This window comes from Perna viridis, chromosome 9 (genome assembly GCF_037379345.1).
Source record: "Perna viridis isolate PV_CMFRI_1.1 ecotype Kerala chromosome 9, ASM3737934v1, whole genome shotgun sequence".
NCBI lineage: Eukaryota > Metazoa > Mollusca > Bivalvia > Mytilida > Mytilidae > Perna > Perna viridis.
Genome location: NC_142453.1, coordinates 37,436,935 through 37,458,880, shown reverse-complemented (window position 1 = coordinate 37,458,880; position 21,946 = coordinate 37,436,935). Strand labels below are relative to the sequence as shown.

At 31.7% G+C, this 21,946-nt stretch overlaps 1 protein-coding gene across 1 annotated transcript in view; it reads right to left on the bottom strand.

The window, feature by feature from the left end:
- LOC148608259 (G protein-coupled receptor kinase 3-like) overlaps positions 1-21,946 on the bottom strand; it is an 88,245-nt gene that overhangs the window by 51,456 nt on the left and 14,843 nt on the right. Inside the window, exon 4 of the mRNA XM_088546989.1 lies at positions 4,687-4,788. Within this exon, the coding sequence (XP_088403115.1) occupies positions 4,687-4,788 (102 nt within the window). The remainder of the gene's footprint in view (positions 1-4,686; positions 4,789-21,946) is intronic.

The following is a 21,946-nucleotide window of genomic DNA, read 5'->3' as shown; positions in this document are numbered from 1 at the left end:
CGGTTTATGAAAAAAAAATCTGCAGATGGTCATTACAAAATAGAAATTTCCTTGGTTTATCACTGTGCCTGAACTATACACTCTTTATGAGCCCTGTATTTTGAATGCTGAAAAAGCTCACTACAGAATACACTCTTCTCCCCAATCCAGTTACCATATGGTCAAACTGGAAGTTAATGTCACTTCAGTCAGAAATCAAATCCCTCGATAGCATACCTATAAAAAATTTCTGTCAACATATCAAGCCACTGTGATAAGTAATAACAGAGAAAACTTCAACTAAAAAGTTGTAGACAGACAAACAGACAGAAAACTGACACTAATAGTAATTGACACTATATACATTTGTACCTAATGTCTGAGGTATAAAATATTCCTTTCTACTATATACTATTCAATTCTTTCATAAAGTTTATATAGGCCTAAATTTATAAATGACCAAATCCAGTCCAAGATCACTACAATGTTTTAGGTCTGATCAAAATCACATGTACCAATACAAAGGACTGGCATTGGGTTTTTACATAAAATACAAATTGAAAGTTAGAGTAAGTTAATTTATAACTTTTTTTAACTAAGTTTTATAGCTTTATACAAAATAAATATGTAAAGTCCATAGTCTCAATGATATCTGTTGCTTAGAAATTGATGAAAGTTCTATCTAATCACCAAAACTCCCTTGAGACAATAGCGTTTAATATTTATTATAAACAAGAAGAGTCTATAACATCCTGGTTTACTTGTCTTCTATGTTGGTTCCTGGAAGAAGTGAACATAGTACAACTTGGTGATTAGGTTTTGATGTTTTTTATTACTGGAAATTCCTGATCTGAAAACTAAAAATTTGAACAAGGCTTACAGACTCTATTGGAAGAGAAAAAAACAGTTCGGGTTCACTGAAATAAAAGTCAGAATTTCTTATACCAAATTACCTAGCCATATACAAAAATGGTTTTAAAAAGGATGAAACCATAAACCGATTGCTTCATTTGCCTGTGGAATGTAAAAAGATGTACTAATTAACCTAACAGTTTCACTTATTAATTAGCTATAACTCATCAGTGGCTCCCTCTGGTTGGAATAATCCATCACCATCAATTACTACTTCATTACCAGTCAACTGTACATGTGCTGAACTTCAAATGCACTTCAGCATGCTACATGTAAACAACAAATACTACACTAGGAAGGTTTTGTGATATTTTAAATTGTGATTATGATACAATGCTAACATAAGCTATTTCTTTCATTAACTCTGTCAAATAGATTTCCACAGCTTTGTTTCTTTTTGAAAACCAGGTACATTTAATCATATAACACTCCAAGCAACTTTAACGCAACATTGATTCTCAGCATTTCCTTTCTTGACAAAGGAGCACAATATACTAAAAGCATGTATACATTTCAAAGGGAAATCTGGCAAGAACATGTACAAGTATATAGGCAAGGCAATATGCACATGCTCCAAGATTTGGTATACTTGATAATATCTATTCAGAGAAAGAGACAAAAAGAAGTTCAGAGATTTCAATATACATGTATTTATCAAAAGTTTTATGGAGATAGACAGAAAAACCTCTTATGAATCCTATGAATCTTCATTTCAACAAGTTTTAAAAATGTTTTCTTGGTCAATTTCAATGGCTAATCCAAGGAGGTCTTAGTTCAGGAAGTTAAAACCCTTTTTACCATTTGTTGAATTGTTTTGTGCACTGCCTGATAAGAAAATTTATCCAAAAAAAGTCTGACACCTCCTTTTTCAACATTCCTCTGAATGTACAAAGAAGATCTCTTCAGTACTCTCATTAGCATATCTGTGACTATCTGTGGCTGATTTTACAAAGTGTAAAAACTAGTCATAAGTTATGATGTCATAATAGGAAATTTTATTGTGACATCAAAACTTTTTTTTATTTTAAATTTATGATTTTTTTGTGAAATCGACCACTGATTCTCAGGAAGTAAGTTGAAATGATCAGCAGTTACTATTATATGTCTGCACATGTTTTGATCTCTCATAAATCTATGTGAACCTAATAAACATTAGTTTTCTGGCTTGTCATTGATTTTAGCAAATCAAACAACATGTATTTATCAGCTGATGTTGGATATGTTGATAATATTATTATGTGATGGGTTGATTGTTGAGTACATATAAAAACACTACAGTACAGAAAAGAAGTTGGGAGGTTTTCCTTTTGACCAAAATCATAAGTTTGTTTCACAATGTTAATAAGGTTTGAACATTAGCGAAATAGTACCTAACATTATTTGTGAAGTATTTGTTATTTCTTCAATCATAATCAATAAATTTTTCAATTGTAGAAATCTGACAACTTACTTGTTCGAAAGAAGAAAAATATCTGTACTTCTTCACCTATTAATAGTCCTCTGTTATTTTGAAAAAGTTTTTGTGGACCATATCCATATTTTTTTTTAAATACAAATGTAGCAAAATGACCTTCAAGAGTTACCTTATAGTTCTGCAGCTAGATACAAAATTTTTTTCAACAGCATTCTTTTTTCAATGGTGCAAATTTCAGACTGTATGGACTACACCTTTAATATTCCTATTTAAATTCAATGCCAAAAATATAATAGTATATTCAATTACAACATTGTGAGTCCTAAATCCAGTGTTCTAAGATTCTTATCATCCATCACCCTTCAATGAGAAAAGGTACATATGTGTAGTAACTTATCACTCTCCCTATGCCAATGAAATCTTGAATAGAAATGATTCATTTGGAAAGCAGACATTGAACATGGGTACATATCAGTAATTTGCATTAGGAGCTTGCCCATGAACAACTAAGCTTTGACTATCATAAATCTCTGACATAGGCAATCCTAAAACTTTTTATAAACTCCTTATCTCTGACATGCAAAACTAAAAATTCCGTAAACCCCCCTCCCCTGAACACTGACTTAGGCAAGTCTACAACTTTCATAAACCACTGAATACTGACTTGGGCAACTCTTATACAGACTAAGACAAGCTTTAAACTTTTAAAAATCTGTGAAAGCTTACTTTCTCATAAGTAACACTGAACAATTGTGGATGTAGTTCAGTAAATTTCACTATGACAATTACATTATGCCTTGGTGAAATCTTTCTACAGGATCTTACATATGTGTTATATCAAGAAAATACTATATTAGAGTATACCTGAGGAGATATAGTAATAGATCATAATCATAAAAGCCTAGATCATCTTAAAGAGAATAAAATAGGGGAGATAATCAAGAAAAAATATGATACAAAGTTCAAAAACATGATATCTAGTTCACAGTTTTTTCTGTCATAAATTTGAAATGTTACCTCACAACAGGGCCAGACACCTGGCACATAGATTACAGTAATATTGTCATATCATGATGGTTTTATTTAATTTGAAAACTTCACATGGTAGAAATTTCATAGATATATTAAGTAATATGAGATACAAAGAAAAACAATACAATGTGAAGAGTTAAGGGTCATAACTGTGATACCTCATTGTAACACCCCGTTGACTATGGTATCATGTTCTTGAACCCTTTATAAAAGTTTGTAGAATAGATTAAGAGTAATTCGGGATATTTACCCATACTGCTTTCTGTAAGGTGAACAAGTCAGTCCAAATTACATGCAAAAGAAACACAATACTGAGCCCTCAACCTTAACATCTTCATTACTTTATTGCTATTCTAATGTGAAGTCATGAGCTACCTGCAGACCTCTTGACAGAATCATTGTAAGCTACACTCTTTAATACAGTGATATATTTAAAATTCTGACATCATTTTGACCTTCCCATTACTAGTGCAAGTGTACCTTACATGTAGAATTCATTATCATTTTGTTGTATCATCATGTTTTGAAGTAAATACATATATAATAGCTCAGTAAATTATAAAAAGATGATTGGTCTTTTCAAGTACATGTAGTTTTTCACACGGTATAATTTCCTTAATTGAGGAAAAGACTGTTTTTATTTCCAAAACATAGTCTCTTATAATAGAATAAAAGACAGGAAGATCCATATGAATTACATGTATTAGGATTATATACTTCTAACTTCTAAACCAAAATTCACATGAGGAAGTTAATCACAGTAAACTTCTGTTGAATTTTTTGGTTTCAATTAGTAATAATCTGGCAAAATGCGAAAAATTTGAAACATGCATGTCATTAATACACCAATCTGACAATGAAATTACACTTTAAGTAGTCATCGCTATCTTAAATGATTGCCATTTGAATTATGAAAATGTTAGAAAGTGAAGTGATTAAGTAAGAAAGTTCATTTTAGTGCCATAATTAGTCATTTTAACAATATGATATGGAAACCTTTTTCTCTATTCTTTGATTCTAGTCAAATTATACAGTTAAAGTCATGAGTTATTTCATACCATGTTTCATCCAGTGCCTGATTCTTACAAAGGCATACAACTGTAAGTTGTCCATTTTCTGTTTAGACCTGTTACTTTATCTTCCTGACCAACAAGAAGCACACCCCTTCCCAGGACAATATATCTAACCTATTTTCCTTCTCACAGTTTACCCCTTTGTTCTCCTAAGCAACAAAAAGCATACCCCATCCCAGTATATCTACTATATTTTCTTTCTCTCAGTTGACCACCTCTTCCTTTTGCCCAGCAACCTTTATAAAAGAAGTTTCATTATTCCATAAATATACTTGCATGTGATTGTGATAATAATTCCTTCATTATAAATTGGTCATAAATTTCTTTTCCTAGTCTTATTCTTTCTTCATCTGTCTCTAATTTTTCAAATTTTTTAATCTGAAAAAGAAGAAAACACATATCAACTGTCTAGTAGATAATCATGTCTTTTCTAATGTCTGGTGGTGAAAATAGATGGTGATTAAAGTTATCACCTACAAAGTTGTTTAAAAAGTTTTACTTTAATCTACAATTGCTTACAGTAAAGAAGAATTTCATGTCAACTTATAACTTTAACTAACATAACTAAGCTCTAATGTTATAAGCATCAATTTAGCAATTTTGAAATCTCAACTCAAAAGTCACCCTAGTTTTGACGACAATCTTAATAATTTTTTCTAAACATAGTTAAGGTCTTAACAATTTTTCTTAACATTTATTTTGAAATATCATAACCAAATTTGGACTATCAAAGATTTCCTTATAACTTGCAAAAGTTATCTCCCTTTTAATGACATTTTTGTCAACATGGTCTTCACTCTTTGTTTTGGAAGATATGAGAATCTCACTTAGTCAACAGAAAAGGCTATTATGTACTAAAATTTTAGTCATAGTAAAGCTACTGAGCCAAGACCATCAGGTCTGAGTGGCAAGCTGTAGTGTTCATTATACCTGCAAAGCAATAATGGTAATCGTTTGTCAGTTGCTCTGTCTATTTTTTTAATATGGATTTCTCTGTGACTACTTACCCCAGTCATTTGATACTTTGACAGCAGCTTTATATTGGTAAGCTATAGCATGGTTTATAATTTCAGACACAAGCAACTTTCTCAACTTCATGTCTTACAACTTTGTTTACATTTTGACCTGCTCAGGCATTAAAACCCCAACAATCAATCAATCAATCATACATTTTGGCCATATGATTACTAGAATGGGGAGCAGGGGGATATCCTTTCCTGAGATTTGGAAACAGTTTTTTCTAATTATTATTATATCACTTATAGCCAAGCAAGGACTATGATTAGATCTTCCACATTAACAGATTCTCAATCACTCCTGACACTGAAGCCCCATTATTCTCCTTCAACATCCAATACATTACAGACAAGGTAATGCTCTATACATGTATCTAGCAAATGATAGTATGTTGAGTTGTATTACTGTCAGTTTATATTGGTCTTGGCACATTATTTTAGGATCATTTTAAGTACTGATATTTGCCATCATTGGAAATATTGAAGAAAAGAAATAAAAATTCTCTAGATTTCAGAAAAAAATCCAAAACTGAGACTTACCCTACCAGTGCACCTGGTCCATGCTCCCAGTTTTTAGTGGAGTCTGAGCTGCTCATTTGCTTTTGTTACTTTGTATGTATGATTTTAGTTACTTTATGTTTTTTGTTGTGTATGTCTGTTTTCCATGTCTGGTTTTTGTCCCTAGATTATATTCTTTTGATTTCTGCTAGAACCTTGGTTCCCTTGATTACTCTTTCCTCAAATCCTTCCTTATTTAAAACTTTTACCAAACAGATAAAATGAAATAAAAGATTTAAGGAAAAAACTCCTGGATTTCAAGAAATCCTCAATTCATGAAACAGAGCCCCAACTTTAGTTCAACACTATAGCTACAATAGGTACTGTTTTCATTGCTACCATGTTTCTGATAACAGTTCATATATTTTCCTACGCCAACCACAAATAAGAAAACATCAACACAGAAAAATTTAAAGAGATGTAAAAATGAAAAGATGTTCACTGTTTTAAAGATAAAAAAAATAATGAATTTATCATTTTTGAATCTTACCTAATTATCTAAATCATTTCTGAAAACCTGCAACTTTTGTTTACATGTACATGAAGTTGGTTGTAAATATTTAACATACAATCTTTTGCTTTAACTATGATGTTACTCAGCTAAGTTGACATAAGATGTCAAGAATTTCAATCAGTTTTGACTACCTGCCCAAGACAAATGAATCTCCATCAATATTTTGAGATTCCAACACATGACCAATTTATATATGGCATGGCTGCTCTTTCCTACTTGTCAGTTTAAGACCCACAATTTCTTATCAATTTATCTGACAGTGTCTGAACTATAAGCCAACAAGAGGCCGATCTTCAACTGTATCATTCTTTTCTCCCTTGTCTGAGTGACATACTGACTTGCAATTCTGACAAGATATGTCTGGTTTCTATGAGAAATATCAATTTCTAACAGAAAACCAGTTGCCACCATACAAAAGGGGAGAGTTCTGTCAAAGGATATGACTCAATTTCGCTATCCAGACTCATTATTGGAATACATTTAAGACCATACAGTCACTATTACAGATAACATCTCCTAAAACACAAAAATAAACGAAGATATATTAGCTGAGAGTTATGACCACCTTAGACAAATCAAATTTACCTAACTTTGTACACTCTAGAACATTGTATCAATGACATCATAACAATACTGAATGTAAGAACCCCTATAAATATCATTCCCAAGGCAGGAATGGTCATTAACACACCATGCAGGACAACTTGACATGATCATAAATTAACCTATAAAATCTAGCACCATTCTGTCAAAAGCATTCTGAACATTCTATTTAAATATTTAATTATTTGATCAAACTCTTTCTTACAGATAGACAAAAGTTCAAATCAGCACAAGTCAAAAGTCAAGGACACTCAATTAGGGCCTTTTGCACCTTCAACCTTTTTCACTAACAATTTATAAGAACTTCTGGTTTTCCCCAAATGGACTATTAATTTGAAACTATGAAAAGTCCTTCCTTAGTTAAAAGTAAACTTGAAACCCTAATAGATAGTAAAATGCTTTGCAAATAACTTTTTAGTTAAAAAAGTTTTAAAGACGTGCAACTGAATCATGAAATAAACTTATTTATAACTCAAAAGTGACAGCAGCATTTTTCTGCTTAATGCTTTAAGAGATTCTTAGGAATAAACACTTGTTCACCATATGCCAATAATTAGCAGAATGACAATACAGTGCTATTGTTACCAGTAAACATGCTGATAACATGAACCATATAATATCATTATCTTTTTCTTTTTTTTTAAATTGGTATAGGTGGAGCAAAAACACAATATCAACGTTTGTTTCCAATCACATCTTAAACTTGTATTATATTGTCTCAGAGTTACTAATTGAAATGTGCTTACACTTCTAGGCAATGTGTTGAATAATAAAGAAACTTCATTCCAGTCAAAGATGCAAAGAGCTCTGATCATAAATAGATGGGAAGAGAGCTTGTGAAAGTGTAATGTTTTCGTTTACCAATGTTCACAGTGTTTTTAACTTATCAGAAAACCCTACAAATGCTAACATAAGACAAATATAGTGCATCACTAATGTTAAACATTTTAAGTCATCAGTACATGAAATGATTAAAACTAACAGCTGCTGACAATAACTGACTGAAGTTCAATAACATTTCATCATTTGTGTTGAATTGTTCAAATAAAAAATTATACACGCATACAGATATTTGACTACTTTTCAACATGGCGACAAAAAACATCTCCCACATACAATTTCGATTGATTGATTGATTTTTTACTGAGAGCATTAAATCAATAAGTCAATTCATACTGCTGTTTTGCACTATAAGTTACCAGACACAGTGATCTAACTCTCCAAAACAAACCATTTTTTCATATAGCCCCTTTAACCTATCAAATTCAAATTTAAAAAAATTACAAAATTCAAGTAAACCAACTTATACATGCATAGATGTAGTTTTGTTTATTGCAGTTCTAGAAACACATTGTTTCAAGACAAAATAATTAAGATGAGAATTGAAACTACTGCTCACTATACATGAAAAGTTGGACACAATGATACAGACAGCTGGTTAACTAAAACACAAGGTGGTAGTCAGTGTTTATTACAAAGTTTATAGAAGTATTTATAGATTCTACCAGATAAGCTACTTTTATTCATATTTGATCTGTATCATTCAATTCCTCAATCATCTCTCTCACCTACTTACACAAATCTGAGAATAGAAACACTGGCAAAAAACAATCCATGAAAAGAAGATTATGAGACCCCATTTAAGATAAGAATTGATGCCAGGTTTACAACAGCATGTTACATAATGCAATTATCTCCCTTTATCTCTGTCATAAACCATTAGGGTTTCCTATTGTAAAGAGGTTCAAGAGCCGTTCTAGTCGATTAAAAAGATGTAATAACATACACCTCAATTGAACTGCCTGTCAAATCTAATTTTTCTTTCCTATTTTTATTTCATTGTTTAAGTTAATTGCATAGTTTTTTTATGTTCTTTTATCAAACTACTTTTTAACTTAGTAATATGCAATGAATTTTTTCAACAATATATGAAACGTTAAAATGAAAGACTCAAACAGAAGAACATGAAAAGGTAATAACAAACACACAACAGATTTCCATATGACATGTTCAAAACTAGGACCATTAGCAACCTGGTAACCTCTCATTTTCATTACAGCATTGTGCATCTAAAAATTATAGCATCACATTTGTAATAGACCCTATGGACAGGGCATGAAGAATCATTTTAAATCATTTTAAATCTCACTTTCCCTTGTGTAAGTTAAGAAAATAATTCACTTTCCCTGAAGAAATTTCACTATCCCTTGGTGAAGCCTGCAAAGTGGGACAACCCTGCTAGGGAGGGTAGGTTGAGGCTTGCAAAAAACGACTTTCCATATGGAAAGTACCGACAATACCTTTCCTGTGCAATATTTCACTTTCTTTGGGTAATGTGGAAATGTGAATCTTCATGCTCTGATGGATAACATCTTAGTAAAAAAAAAATAGCATCAGGGTAATGTGATGCTATATACCTCTGGGGAGATCACTGCCATACAAGTTAATTTTGTGTTGAACATGTGTACCAAATTTGAATATGATGTGACCCTGTCTTCATAGTTCTATACTGATGTCTGGAACAGTTGACAAAAATTGATAGATGTGTAATGGTTCACATGTAAGCAGAACTCAATGGCAGTATACTTTGGATATAGTTTAGAGGACAAACTGACAGAATAGCATTCCCATTTTCCAAAAACTTAACTGCATGGAAAGTTGTATACAAGGCTATTATCAAGAGTCCAAAACTTACAAATATAAAAATTAAGGATATGAAATGCTATGCCCCCTAAACAAATTCTGCAAATTGGACACAACTGGATCACCGGGAATATATTTGAATATATGTGAATTTTTCACTAACGAGTACTTGTTGTTGAAGCAAAAGACTGTCCTGATATGAACACTATATATACAGACACCGGTTCAGAACTTGAGTTTTGTTATTGTTTCTTTGGGCTCCATTCAGGTAGCACCAGTCTCATATATCACCTTAAAGTACTCAAGCAGTCAATCAGAATTTTTAGTATATAACAGTACTTAATTATCAGTACACTTTCCAACTCTTCTTCCACACAAGACTACCCACAACCATGCTATGTGTACCATAATACATGTACTTGCTGATGACTTGACAAATAACTTGCTGTTAAAAACTGGTTCTTCTCAGTGCTACTTTCTTGTTGAATTTTATCATCTGATTTGAATCACTGCAATTCTTTTCTCATGGGCATTTCTCAATCTTTGCTTCACTATCTAGTGAATTTTTTATGAAAGTATTGAATCTGGAGTGCAGTGCATAAATTGGTTGTGAAAACATCAAATAACCTTACATCACCAGAACAATTGATCAATATTTATAAATATCATAAGACACTGAATACATTCAGTGCTGGGGTACAGCAAACTTCAGCTATAAAAATCTATGGAGGATTGTCTTCCAAAATATTCAAACCATAACCTAATTTCATATTGGTCACTCCAATTGTCTGATTGTACCGCTGTTGATTAGGTATTTGCATAATTTGTCTGCAGAAATCAGCACCACAAAGGTTCAGTAATATCATATAACAGACTTCTCCCAAGTGTACTGAATGTCTGTAGCTCTATATGGTATTACTGTTTCAGCTTAAATCACAATTCTAAGATTACTCAGAAATTTGTCAGAACTGACATTAAAGGAAAAATTATTCCAATGGGAAAGATATAATATCTGTATGTGTAGTTGATATAAGTCATTACCAATTCCACAGAAATATTTCATTCCAAAACAGCTATTAAATTCTTAAATCAAAAGTTCTCCTAATATTCTGTATTCAAAGAGCAGGATTTTATTTTTGAATTTTTCCTGTTATTTGAAAATTCTTTAATTTTTAAGCTAAGCAGGAAACAGATTCTGTTTTCTGAGAAAAACACAAAATAATTTATCCTGTTATTTTTATATTTCATTCTGTTTAATCTTTACTTAAATAAAAATAAGTTAGATTAAAATTAAATTAAAAACAAAATATAAGAAAACACATAAATCAAGTTACTAAGCAGTTCTATATTTTCACCTAAGTTACCAAGAATCCCAAATGATCATGTCCAGAAACTCCAATTGATTTCTCTATCAATTTTAATTATTCAAGCCCCTTTACCGGGAATAATGATATGATATTATTAGTCGATGATCACACCAGTGACCATGGGAATGCGAACATCAATTCTAATAGCCTGGATCAATACACTGATTTCTTTACACATACTGTTACCATGTTCAATATGGAAACTTACATTGTAGTGTTCAAATTTTCTATCCGAGTTTTACTTGTAGTTTTATTAATTCAGGAAAGTTAATTAAATTCTTAATTGTCTGTTGCTATATACAGTAAAGTCAAGGGTAACCACTGCAGAAGTCAAATCCAGGAAGTTGGGTAACCACTGCTACAGTCAAATCAAAAATTTATTGGAAAAATTCCAAGAGAAAACATTAAAATCATGCAGGAACTCAAAAAATACGAACAGAAAACTTACCTTAAATAGGCAACTCAAACTCATGATGAAAATAGTACAATTCTGAAGCTATATTCCAACAAGTTAATCACCATTAGGCCATGATAAAAGAAAAAAATCCTAGATTCTCATAAAACGTTTCTGAAAGATTTGGGTGGGGAGGAACAAATTTTATTTTTTTTATTTTTCCTACAGTATCTATCCCCCATGCTGGAAAACTATTGTTGTTATCGTCATCTTCTTGAGCTCTGCTACTGATTTCACAAGCACAGACAAATAGAAACAGCTTAATCAAAGTACAAAATGTATGTGCTTCTCTACTAATACACCCCTACCAGTTTCCATCAATTTGAAACCATTTTTCTATAAAAAAAAAAAAAAAAAAAAAACAGCCAAAACTATGTTTTACAAACCAGAAGTTACTAAGTAACAATTATTAAAAACTGGGTCCAGACAAGAGATGGAATATTTCCAGATATTTGAAAATAAAAAAAAATCAGGGCTGGTGTGAAAAATTAGGTCAAGCAGGGAAAAAAATCTTGGAATTCTTTTCTATTATGGCCTTAGGCAAGATTATTAACTCTAAAAATTTAATCTAACCATTCAATTGAATGGAATTGCTTCTTTAGATTTGGGTAAGTTATTCAAGTCTGACTTAAATCTTCAACCTATAAGAGCAAATCAACTCTTTATCCACCCATTTTAGGCAACTTAACCAAGTTCATTTTGATTCTATCCATTTAAAAAAGTTAATTAAATCCAATTTTAATCTGCTCATTTCAGGCAAGTTTATCAGCTCTAAATCATATCCCAAACCATCAAAATAAAAAGACACTTTAGAGATATTAAAATTCCAGTATATGGCCAAAATGCAAAACAGTGTATGGAAAACAAAAAGTTACTGAAATTTTAATTGAACCTACCCACCTAAATCAAATCTAAAGTATGTCAATCATAATATCACTGGTCTGTAAGCCTCTGTTATCTGTCCTTATTTATTCTACTGTAAACAAAACCTTCCAATTTAGAATAATATAGACCATAAATAGTTCCAAAATATATGGAACTAACCAAATTTGGCTTTAATTGAGAAATTCCATCTCACGTCTGTCAAACCCACTCTAGAAGATTGATAAAATAGCTGAGTGTAAAAGCACTGGTTTCTAGAAAAAGCTTTGGGATGGTTTTACTACTGATTATAAATTCATTAATGGATAAGTTAACTAATAGTCTTAGAAAAACAGAAGCACATAAATACTGGGATCAAACATTCAATACTTGAAAAGGCTAATCAACAAAACTTACTGGGCTCCATATGCACTGATTTCTTGCAATAAATAGTCAATTTACTCATACTATGTAAGTTATTAACAGAGTCATAAAACCAGAGGTTCTTTAGAGCCTGCATTGCTCATCAAAAAACCAGAATCCAGTTTTCAAGGCAAATGAGTAAATCCCAGATACAACTGTAGCTTGGTCAGTACTAAATGTAGGTTATGTGATTTACTGTTCGCAATAGGCCTTTCAAGTTTTTCTTATTTATAATAGAAGCCCTAAACAAGGAAAATCATCATCATAATTTGCATTTCAAGGGGAATAACTTTTTGAAAACAAGAGTAGTCCATTGAGATCTTTTTACTTGTTTAAGTGAGCAATAAGTGAGCAAGCCTTTAAGATCACTGCAGGACATCGACAAAATCATGGGATGTTTACACATTTATATGTGAGGTTTGACTTCAGTAATAAAGGAAATTCTTCAACCAAAGCATTACTGGGACCCAAAATCAATTCATTGACACATTTTTCATGATTTAGGATATCAATTTGAATTCATAGTTAATGACTCTCAAATGTGACTTACTGTGATTTTTTTGCATTTTTCTTGCTGTGAAAATAACTTGGTCTACAGTAAGTATATTATCAGTTTTAGACATCTAAAAGCCAGACCAAGTTCTACCATCTAATGGGTATTTCAATTATTACAATAATTTACAATACAAAAAACTATACTGAAACTATACATCATTCAACATATTTATCCTCCTCATTTAAAAGTATGCTTCCCGTAACTAACTGTGATAATCAAAGGAACTGAAAGCACTTTAAATATGTTTCATATTCTTTATGATTTAAAATGGCAGGTATCATCATGATTAAGGAAACAGATATATTCAAGTGACTTTCATATACCTTACACACAAATGTCGACTATAACAAGATGTAACTACAAGGACATATGAAATATAATGACTGAGTGGGTGTGAAAACAGCTGATGATATGCTGAAATGCATCTTTATATCAGCAAAAAATATTAACAAACCAGGAATCAGAAGTTGTCACATAGGATATACATATACATATAAATTAAGAAAAAAATGTTGTCATTAAAATTTTTCTACAGGTTTTTATCATACTTCTTTCTATCTGAACAAATGAGCACACTATTAGGTATATAGAGCCAGCTTCACAAAAAGTAAAAAATAGACAATTTTTGTTAAGGGCAACAACTCTTCCATGATAAATCTTAATTAATCAAACACTAATTTGACCTTCAATTTATGATCAGAAACAAATTTAAACTTTAAATGGTCTTTATGAAGCTTTTTTCAGTTGTGGTTAAATATATTTAACATAGGTTGACAGACTGACTGACATTAATAAACATTTGTCATAGTGCTTGTTTATTTGAACCCAACAGATTGACTGACATTAATAAACATTCGCCATAGTGCTTGTTTATTTGAACCCGATAGTGAGCAGGGAAGTGCCAGTGATAAGGTTAATAGCAGGGGATCAGTTTTAGTGTGGGTCGGAGGTCCAGGACTATCAATTTCTAACCTTAAACTTTTCATAAACCAAGGTCAAGGATGTTCCTAACTTATTAATAGCAACTTAACTTAGGACTTTTTCCTCCAACAGACTTTTGATTAAAAACTTGAAAATGTCCAGGACCTCTGTCTCTTGGAAATAAATCTGAACCCCTGAAAAGTAAGCGTCCTGTGACCCCTCATACTTCTGCATAAATGATGGTCATCTTGCAGTGAAAAGTGAATTTAGAATGTCTCAAGAGCAACAGAGTCAATATCTATCTTTTTTTTTTCTCTTTATTACATGTAAGCAGCAGTCAGTCAGAACTTTCCGTTCACTCCCCTTGAAGTTGATGGTGTCTGTCAATACTTCATTGTATATCAATGATGAAGAGATTCTTTATCAATTACATATTGGGATGTTAACATATTCAACAGTTAATCTAATTGATACAAGGTTAAAACTAAAAGATCATGCAACCTTGGTGTAATTCAGGATCATATTTCAAAATGAATTTTCTAGAAAATTACTTTTTGATTTTTAAAAATGAAATATGACCATGAGAGTATGTAATAATACAGAATTTGAATTCAATAACTACAGAAAATTATCATAGAAATGAAGTTAGAGGAGGATCACAAAAAAACATCAAAAACCAATTTTAATATATTTATGATGACTTAGTCAAAATCATTAAAATTTCCACTTATACAATTTATTCATTTATATTCCATCAAAATTTAGATAATTGAAAAAGTAAAAACTTTTGAACTAGCAGTAAATACTTAGCAGTATCTACCATATCAGATAGATTTTCATATTCTTATCTTTAACTCATTACCATGAAAACATTTTTAACAAGAAACAACTTGATATAATACAACATGATACACCTTTGAATCCTCTGTTTTGTAACTAGAAAATCATTGATCATGAAGCTGTAAAGTAAAACAGTCAAAAGTCGGAAAAATCAGCATATTTTATTATCAAAACAATAAGTAAAATTGAAAAAAGCCATACATTATAAATTGGTAGGCTGGGAGTCTGGCAATAAACATCACAGGTTCTCCCAAAAGGATGCTCCTCTTCAGAAGGTTGTAACAGATACTGATGTGGAGTATTGATTTTCTATACCATGTCACAATATGTTGACAGTTTTCAAGGTCATACTGTAATAGTAACCTCTCTAGACAAGCTTATCAATAGGAATTCTGGGTAAAATATTGGATCATCCAAAATATATTGTTTAGATAGACTACTTAAAGAGTTGCCAATTTTGGAGAAGCCTCTTGCGTATAACTTTTAGAAGATTAAAGGAAAAAATAAAAAGATCAGAGAAAAATTGCGGAAATTTGTTTGACTTGCAACAGTCTCACTTAAATGTGAAAATTACCACTATCAATATTTTGAGTTACATATTCTGAGACAGTCATTTGTTTTGTTTTAAAGAGAATGTCATACTTTTGAGGACGCTTACCCTACCGGTGCACCTGGTCCATGCTCCCAGTTTTTAGTGGAGTCTGAGTTGCTCATTTTCTTTTGTTATTTTGTATGTATGATTTTAGTTACTTCATTTTCTTTGTTGTGTATGTCTGTTTTCCCATGTCTGGTCTTTGTCCCTGGATTACATTCTTTTGATAACCTTGGTTCCCTTGATTACTCTTTGACTACAGAACCCAAAACCACTAAGGCTAAATAAAAAACGTGTGCATTTTTATGAACATTTGGCATGGCCATCACTAAACTTTAGATCTCAAGGTTAAATTATTGTGAAAAAAGAAACCCTACCTAACTACAGAGTACCATATTTTCATGAGGTATGTAACTCTCATTTTTTGTTCTTGGCCTATAAAAATACACATAGAACACCAATCAAGTTCCATTGTGCTCTAAAATAAGACTTCATGAAAATGCAATTATACAATAGAGAAGAATAATACATTCTGACAAAAATCAAATTCAAAAGTGCAAAATGGACATTTACAATATACAACATAACAAATTTGAATCATGTTCTACTTAACCTCATACTTAGAATTATTAACAATTTTAATATTTATCAACCAATTAACTAGATTCTTGATGATAAAAAAAGATTAATGTATAATGTAGTCAAAATAAACACAGTCTTGTTTTATAAAAATAAAATATGATCACACGATCTTATCATTATAACAATATGTGTTCTTTATATATTACTTATTGATATAAGATCTAATTATTGTATTATTAATAGAAGTTCAATCACCAGAAATAAATAACAATAGATTGGAAGCATGATTGCCACAGTCTGACTGCACTTATCAATTATACATAATTTCATTTTTCTCATTTTTTGCACCTGTATACAATTTATTCCCATTATCTAAGAATAGATCAGTTCAAAAATTGCTGTTTTTCTATCAAATACATATTAAGAAATTCCTACCACTTATTTGTAATTTTCTAGGACAAAAAATATTTTTGTTTGGTTGAGCAAAGCATCCTAAACTTATGGTCTTTAATGTACTTAATCCATATCACAGACATGGTCTGTCCACAGTCAGGAAATGTTGGTCATTAATCTGTTGTTATTATTTGACTTTTAAATTATTTTGATGAAGTGTCATTGTTCTGTTACTGTGGATTTTATTACTTGTGCTGTTGGGGCCTTTCAGAGCTAACTTGAAGGTCTGTTCACACTAACTGAAGATTATTTGGTGATCTCCATTTTTCCGATAGGGGTTATACAATGGTAAGTTTGATGTGTTTCACCATATCTATTCCTTTTTCAATTGAAGAATTACTCTAATTTTATATTTAGAAGAATTACTCTATTTTATATTTTGAAGACTTACTCTATTTTATATTTAGAAGAATTACTCTATTTTATATTTAGAAAAATTACTCTATTTTATATTTTGAAGACTTACTATATTTTATATTTTGAAGAATTACTCTAGTTTTATATCTAGAAGAATTACTCTATTTTATATTTTGAAGAATTACTTTATTTTATATTTTGAAGAATTACTTTATTTTATATTAGTAAACATAGTTAAATATCAGACATGTACATGTATTTACAATGATATAAAATATGACCCAAAAGATACACATGCTATATTGGTGAAAACTCAATATCCATCTTCTATCATTCTTAGTACAGAAATAAAATACTTCCTCCCATGGCATCAGGTGACAGTTCAATCTACAGAAATATTTAGCAGGGAAAGTCATCAAATAGAAATAGACTCATTGAACTTTTCCCTCATTTCATATAAAAACCACAACTGGTACAAAAAATGTCCATCAAATGGTAAAAAGTATTCCTGAAACCTTTAAAAGAGCTTTTTAAGTGAATGTAAAGCTTATAAGTAATATACACACAGAACCAGAACAGTGTAAGGCGATTCTGTAACTACTGAGATATAATGTTGTAACTAAGACTAAAAGAGCACCTAACTGTTAATATCAACTTATTAGTACCTTTATCATTTTTCACTGCTCTTGAAATACTGCCTGATATTTTTTATCCAAAGTAATTACCTTGATACTAAAATTTCCATTGACAATGTTACATCAAATCAGTGACAACACCAATAAATAGAATAATGCCAGTTATAAAGGTCTCTCTTAGGCTGACTGCAATATTTTGTGTCTCCACTTTAAAACTGCCCTTATTCTGTATGTTAGTGACATACTGTTCAATGATTAAACCTCTGTGATATTTTGTGTCTCCACTTTAAAACTGCCCTTATTCTGTATGTTAGTGACATACTGTTCAATGATTAAGCTGTTACACACTAATTTCCTTATTTATAGGCTTATCACTGAAATTGTAATCTTGTATGAACCCTTATATGGACGGTATTGATATTAAAACAACCTTAAAATGGAACTGACTAGCAGTTTCAATACTGACCACTAGTGAAAAAACAAAGGACTTTTAGACATGAATTAAATAAAAAATAAAGCTGTACAACCGTACATGATATAACCATCCTTCAAATATGGCTTTTAAAATCTAAAAATGCAAAATAGGAAATGATGAAAAATGGAATGAAAACAGTATCCTATCAACAAGACAAACTCTTATAAAAACCCACAAAAAGATACCTTGTAATGTATGGAGCAAGAAGCAAACTCATAAACAGACAGACAGACAGACAAACAGGTGGAAAGGCAGACAGTTGGATAGCAAATTATGTACCACAATACAACTACAGTAAGACCATATGACAGGCATATACCAGTAATAATTACAGCCTCAGAAATAAGGAAGAAACTCAACTTCCCACATCTTCCATCTTAAGGCTGATAAACATTGTACAAGTCTTTACATATACTTAACCTGACTAACTTTTAAATGTTTGAAACTAAATATTATCTCCTTGACATAAATAAATGCATGTTTTAGTAGGAGGACTTTTAAACAGAATCTAAATCAAATTCTATAGTGCTCATGAATATTTCAAAATTAATAGACAGTAGACTACAGATAATCTAGCTGAACTACCAGTTTTTATATTAATTTTTGTTGAGTTTTAAATTCACCTTTTTCCAAAAACTCTATCTTGGCAGAGAACTTATTTAAAAAATACTTCAAATAAAGTATCAAAATTTAGCCTGCACCAATAGATTCCATACTCTAAATCTTTGTCTTTACAGTGCAGATTCCAAGAAGCAAATATTAGTAGGGAAAAAAAGTGCATGACATGAAGGACAAAGAAAGCTGTCCTTGATTATATAGTGAGAGCTAGAATTACATGATAGTGAATACAAAAGAGCACACAAAACATTGTATTACCATCCTCTTATCTTAACCCTTGTCGTGCTACGCACAGACCTGTTCGGGATTGGACCATGTTCTGCTTTATTGGTTCTGGCAGTGTAAAATGAGTTTAGGAAAGCACAATCTGTGTCCATCTGCAAGCAGCATGACTGTGCTTTAAAATGAGGCTATCTGAGATAGCTTGTTAATAAATAATGACTTGAAAGATAAAAGAAGAGGTCAGGAGTTTCCGCTTTTTGGGGGAAAGGGTTCATTTCTCTGACCCTCGCCAGAGCAGAATTAATCTGTAGTACTCTATTTCACCTGGAAACTAAATAAGAATGATTTCTGTCACCACCATTTCGATGACAACCCCTTGTATTGACTACTTCCAGTTTATGGACAAACAGAGGCCAAAAATTGGAAAAAATCCTCATTTTTTTACACGAATGACCCTTCAGGGGCTCCTGACCCCCCATTCATGACTGTAACATGCAATAATCAGCAGAGTGACAGACTGACCCACAATTCAACAATCTGAAGACTGACTGACAAATGGAAGATCTGAGGTTATTGAATAACTGAGTGATAACTGGATGATCTGAGGTGTAACTGACTGACTAATAAATGGATGATCTGAGGTGTGACTGACTGACTAATAAATAGATGATCTGAGGTGTGACTGACTGACTAATAAATAGATGATCTGAGGTGTGACTGACTGAGTGATAAATGGATGATCTGAGGTGTGACTGACTGACTAATAAATAGATGATCTGAGGTGTGACTGACTGAGTGATAAATGGATGATCTGAGGTGTGACTGACTGACTAATAAATAGATGATCTGAGGTGTGACTGACTGACTAATAAATAGATGATCTGAGGTGTGACTGACTGAGTGATAAATAGATGATCTGAGGTGTGACTGACTGAGTGATAAATGGGTGATCTAAGGAGAGACTTAATTCTATCAGCCTTCAATTATTTTGTAAAGTTATGTTACCTCAGCTTTGTCACAAAGCATTGCAGCCAAGACTCAAAAATAACATCAATCACGACATACATACCTGATTGGCAAATGTTACATGATCATTATACAAGTACATCATCTCAAGTGATTTAAACAGCCAAAATATTCCTCTAATGCAATTATTTCACCTACAAATACATTTCCCCTCCTACATAATAATACCACTTACCTTAAGTGTAGTAAGGTATACATGTATTCATAAACTCAACTATGCGTAGCTATTAGTAAGGGTGCAAATTTCATAATTTCTCAAATTTCTCAACAGGAGACTTGACAGAGTTATACAACAGAAACCTACATGAAATATTTGAAGTTAGGACAAGGTACATATCAGTGATATATATAACCATTGGAAAATAATAACTATAGAGTGTCCAATGAATATGATTCTCTTAAGACCTCCAACAATAGAATGACCTTCAAGGATGTATATTATAACAGACAGGGTATTACATGTACTAACAGTATAACAAATTTCAACTTTACTAATTCTTACAATACTCTTGATTTTAAAATGCTGCATGAACATGTAGTTCTGAGACATCAAAATAACAAAATAATATCAATTCCACTGAGAGACAATATCCTGACCTTTTCAGTGCTTTGAATGTTGTTAACCTTACAGTACCAGAAGGTCATGACCTTAAAAGGTCCTTACATAAATCTCATTGTTTTTACCACTACAAAAAGGCCAATGACTAAATCATGACCTCAAAGCACTGAAAGTGTGCAGGAAGTGATATTCTTGTCAAAAACATGATACTGAAGTCCTGGACAGTATTGTGAAATAACGATTGTTGTATGTAGGGTAATAACAAAATTACCAAACTGATAAAATCTAGGCCTGTAAAGCAACTGGCAATATCAGGGTAAAAGCCTGAAATTTGTGAAAGATACCCTAAAGAACAATCATGCTCAGTTTCATCCAAATCCATCCAGTAGTTTCGCAGGAGAAGACGTTTGAAAATTGTTAACAACAATGAAGAAGACGCCAAGTGATGGCAATAGCTCACCTGGCATTAACATTAAAATGTAGTATGTTATATCATACATCCACTTAAACTACCCTTTATAACAGTCTATTAAGGCTCGTTAAAGTGATAAGGGCATCAGTAATGAGAACAGCTCATGGATTCACTGACAATATCAACACTAAAAAGTGATGCAACTAATTGGTCCGGAATTAGACATTCCTCAAAATCCATTTCTGGTTTAAGATGGCAGCCAAATGACTTGAAACAAACAAAAGTGTTGCCGTTGCTGCAATATCATCAGTATGCATCCCTATAAAACCTCTTAAGTGAAAGCTTACTAACCCAGAAATAAAATTATGTCAGCAGGTGAAAGTCACAATGGTAATTTTAAAATCATCTTCTTTTGTCTTGAGAAGTCATTCCTGAAACAGCAATTGTTGTGGATTCAGTCATCTTTATTCTTATATGGAAATGAACTATTCATTACCAAATGAGTTGTTGTTATTTATACAATGTACACAAGCATAGAGAACGTAAGTGTTCTTAAGGGCATCAATAATGAGAACAGCTTATGAACTGACAATATCACGACTAAAAAGTCATGCATCTAGTCATAATTTAACTTTTTGGTAAAACTTGAATTCTGATTGGTTGCATTTTTCATGTAACAATTTTTTTTTTTAGCTAGTTCAGGGGTGTAGCTGCCTATACGCAAATACACAGTTACGTACTTTCGGAAAAAGTAACAAAAATAAAAACACACATTTTAAAGATGAAATAAAGGTTCTATGCAATGACTCACTGGGGGCCTTGAGCGACCCCCCCCCCCCCCCGGGACCC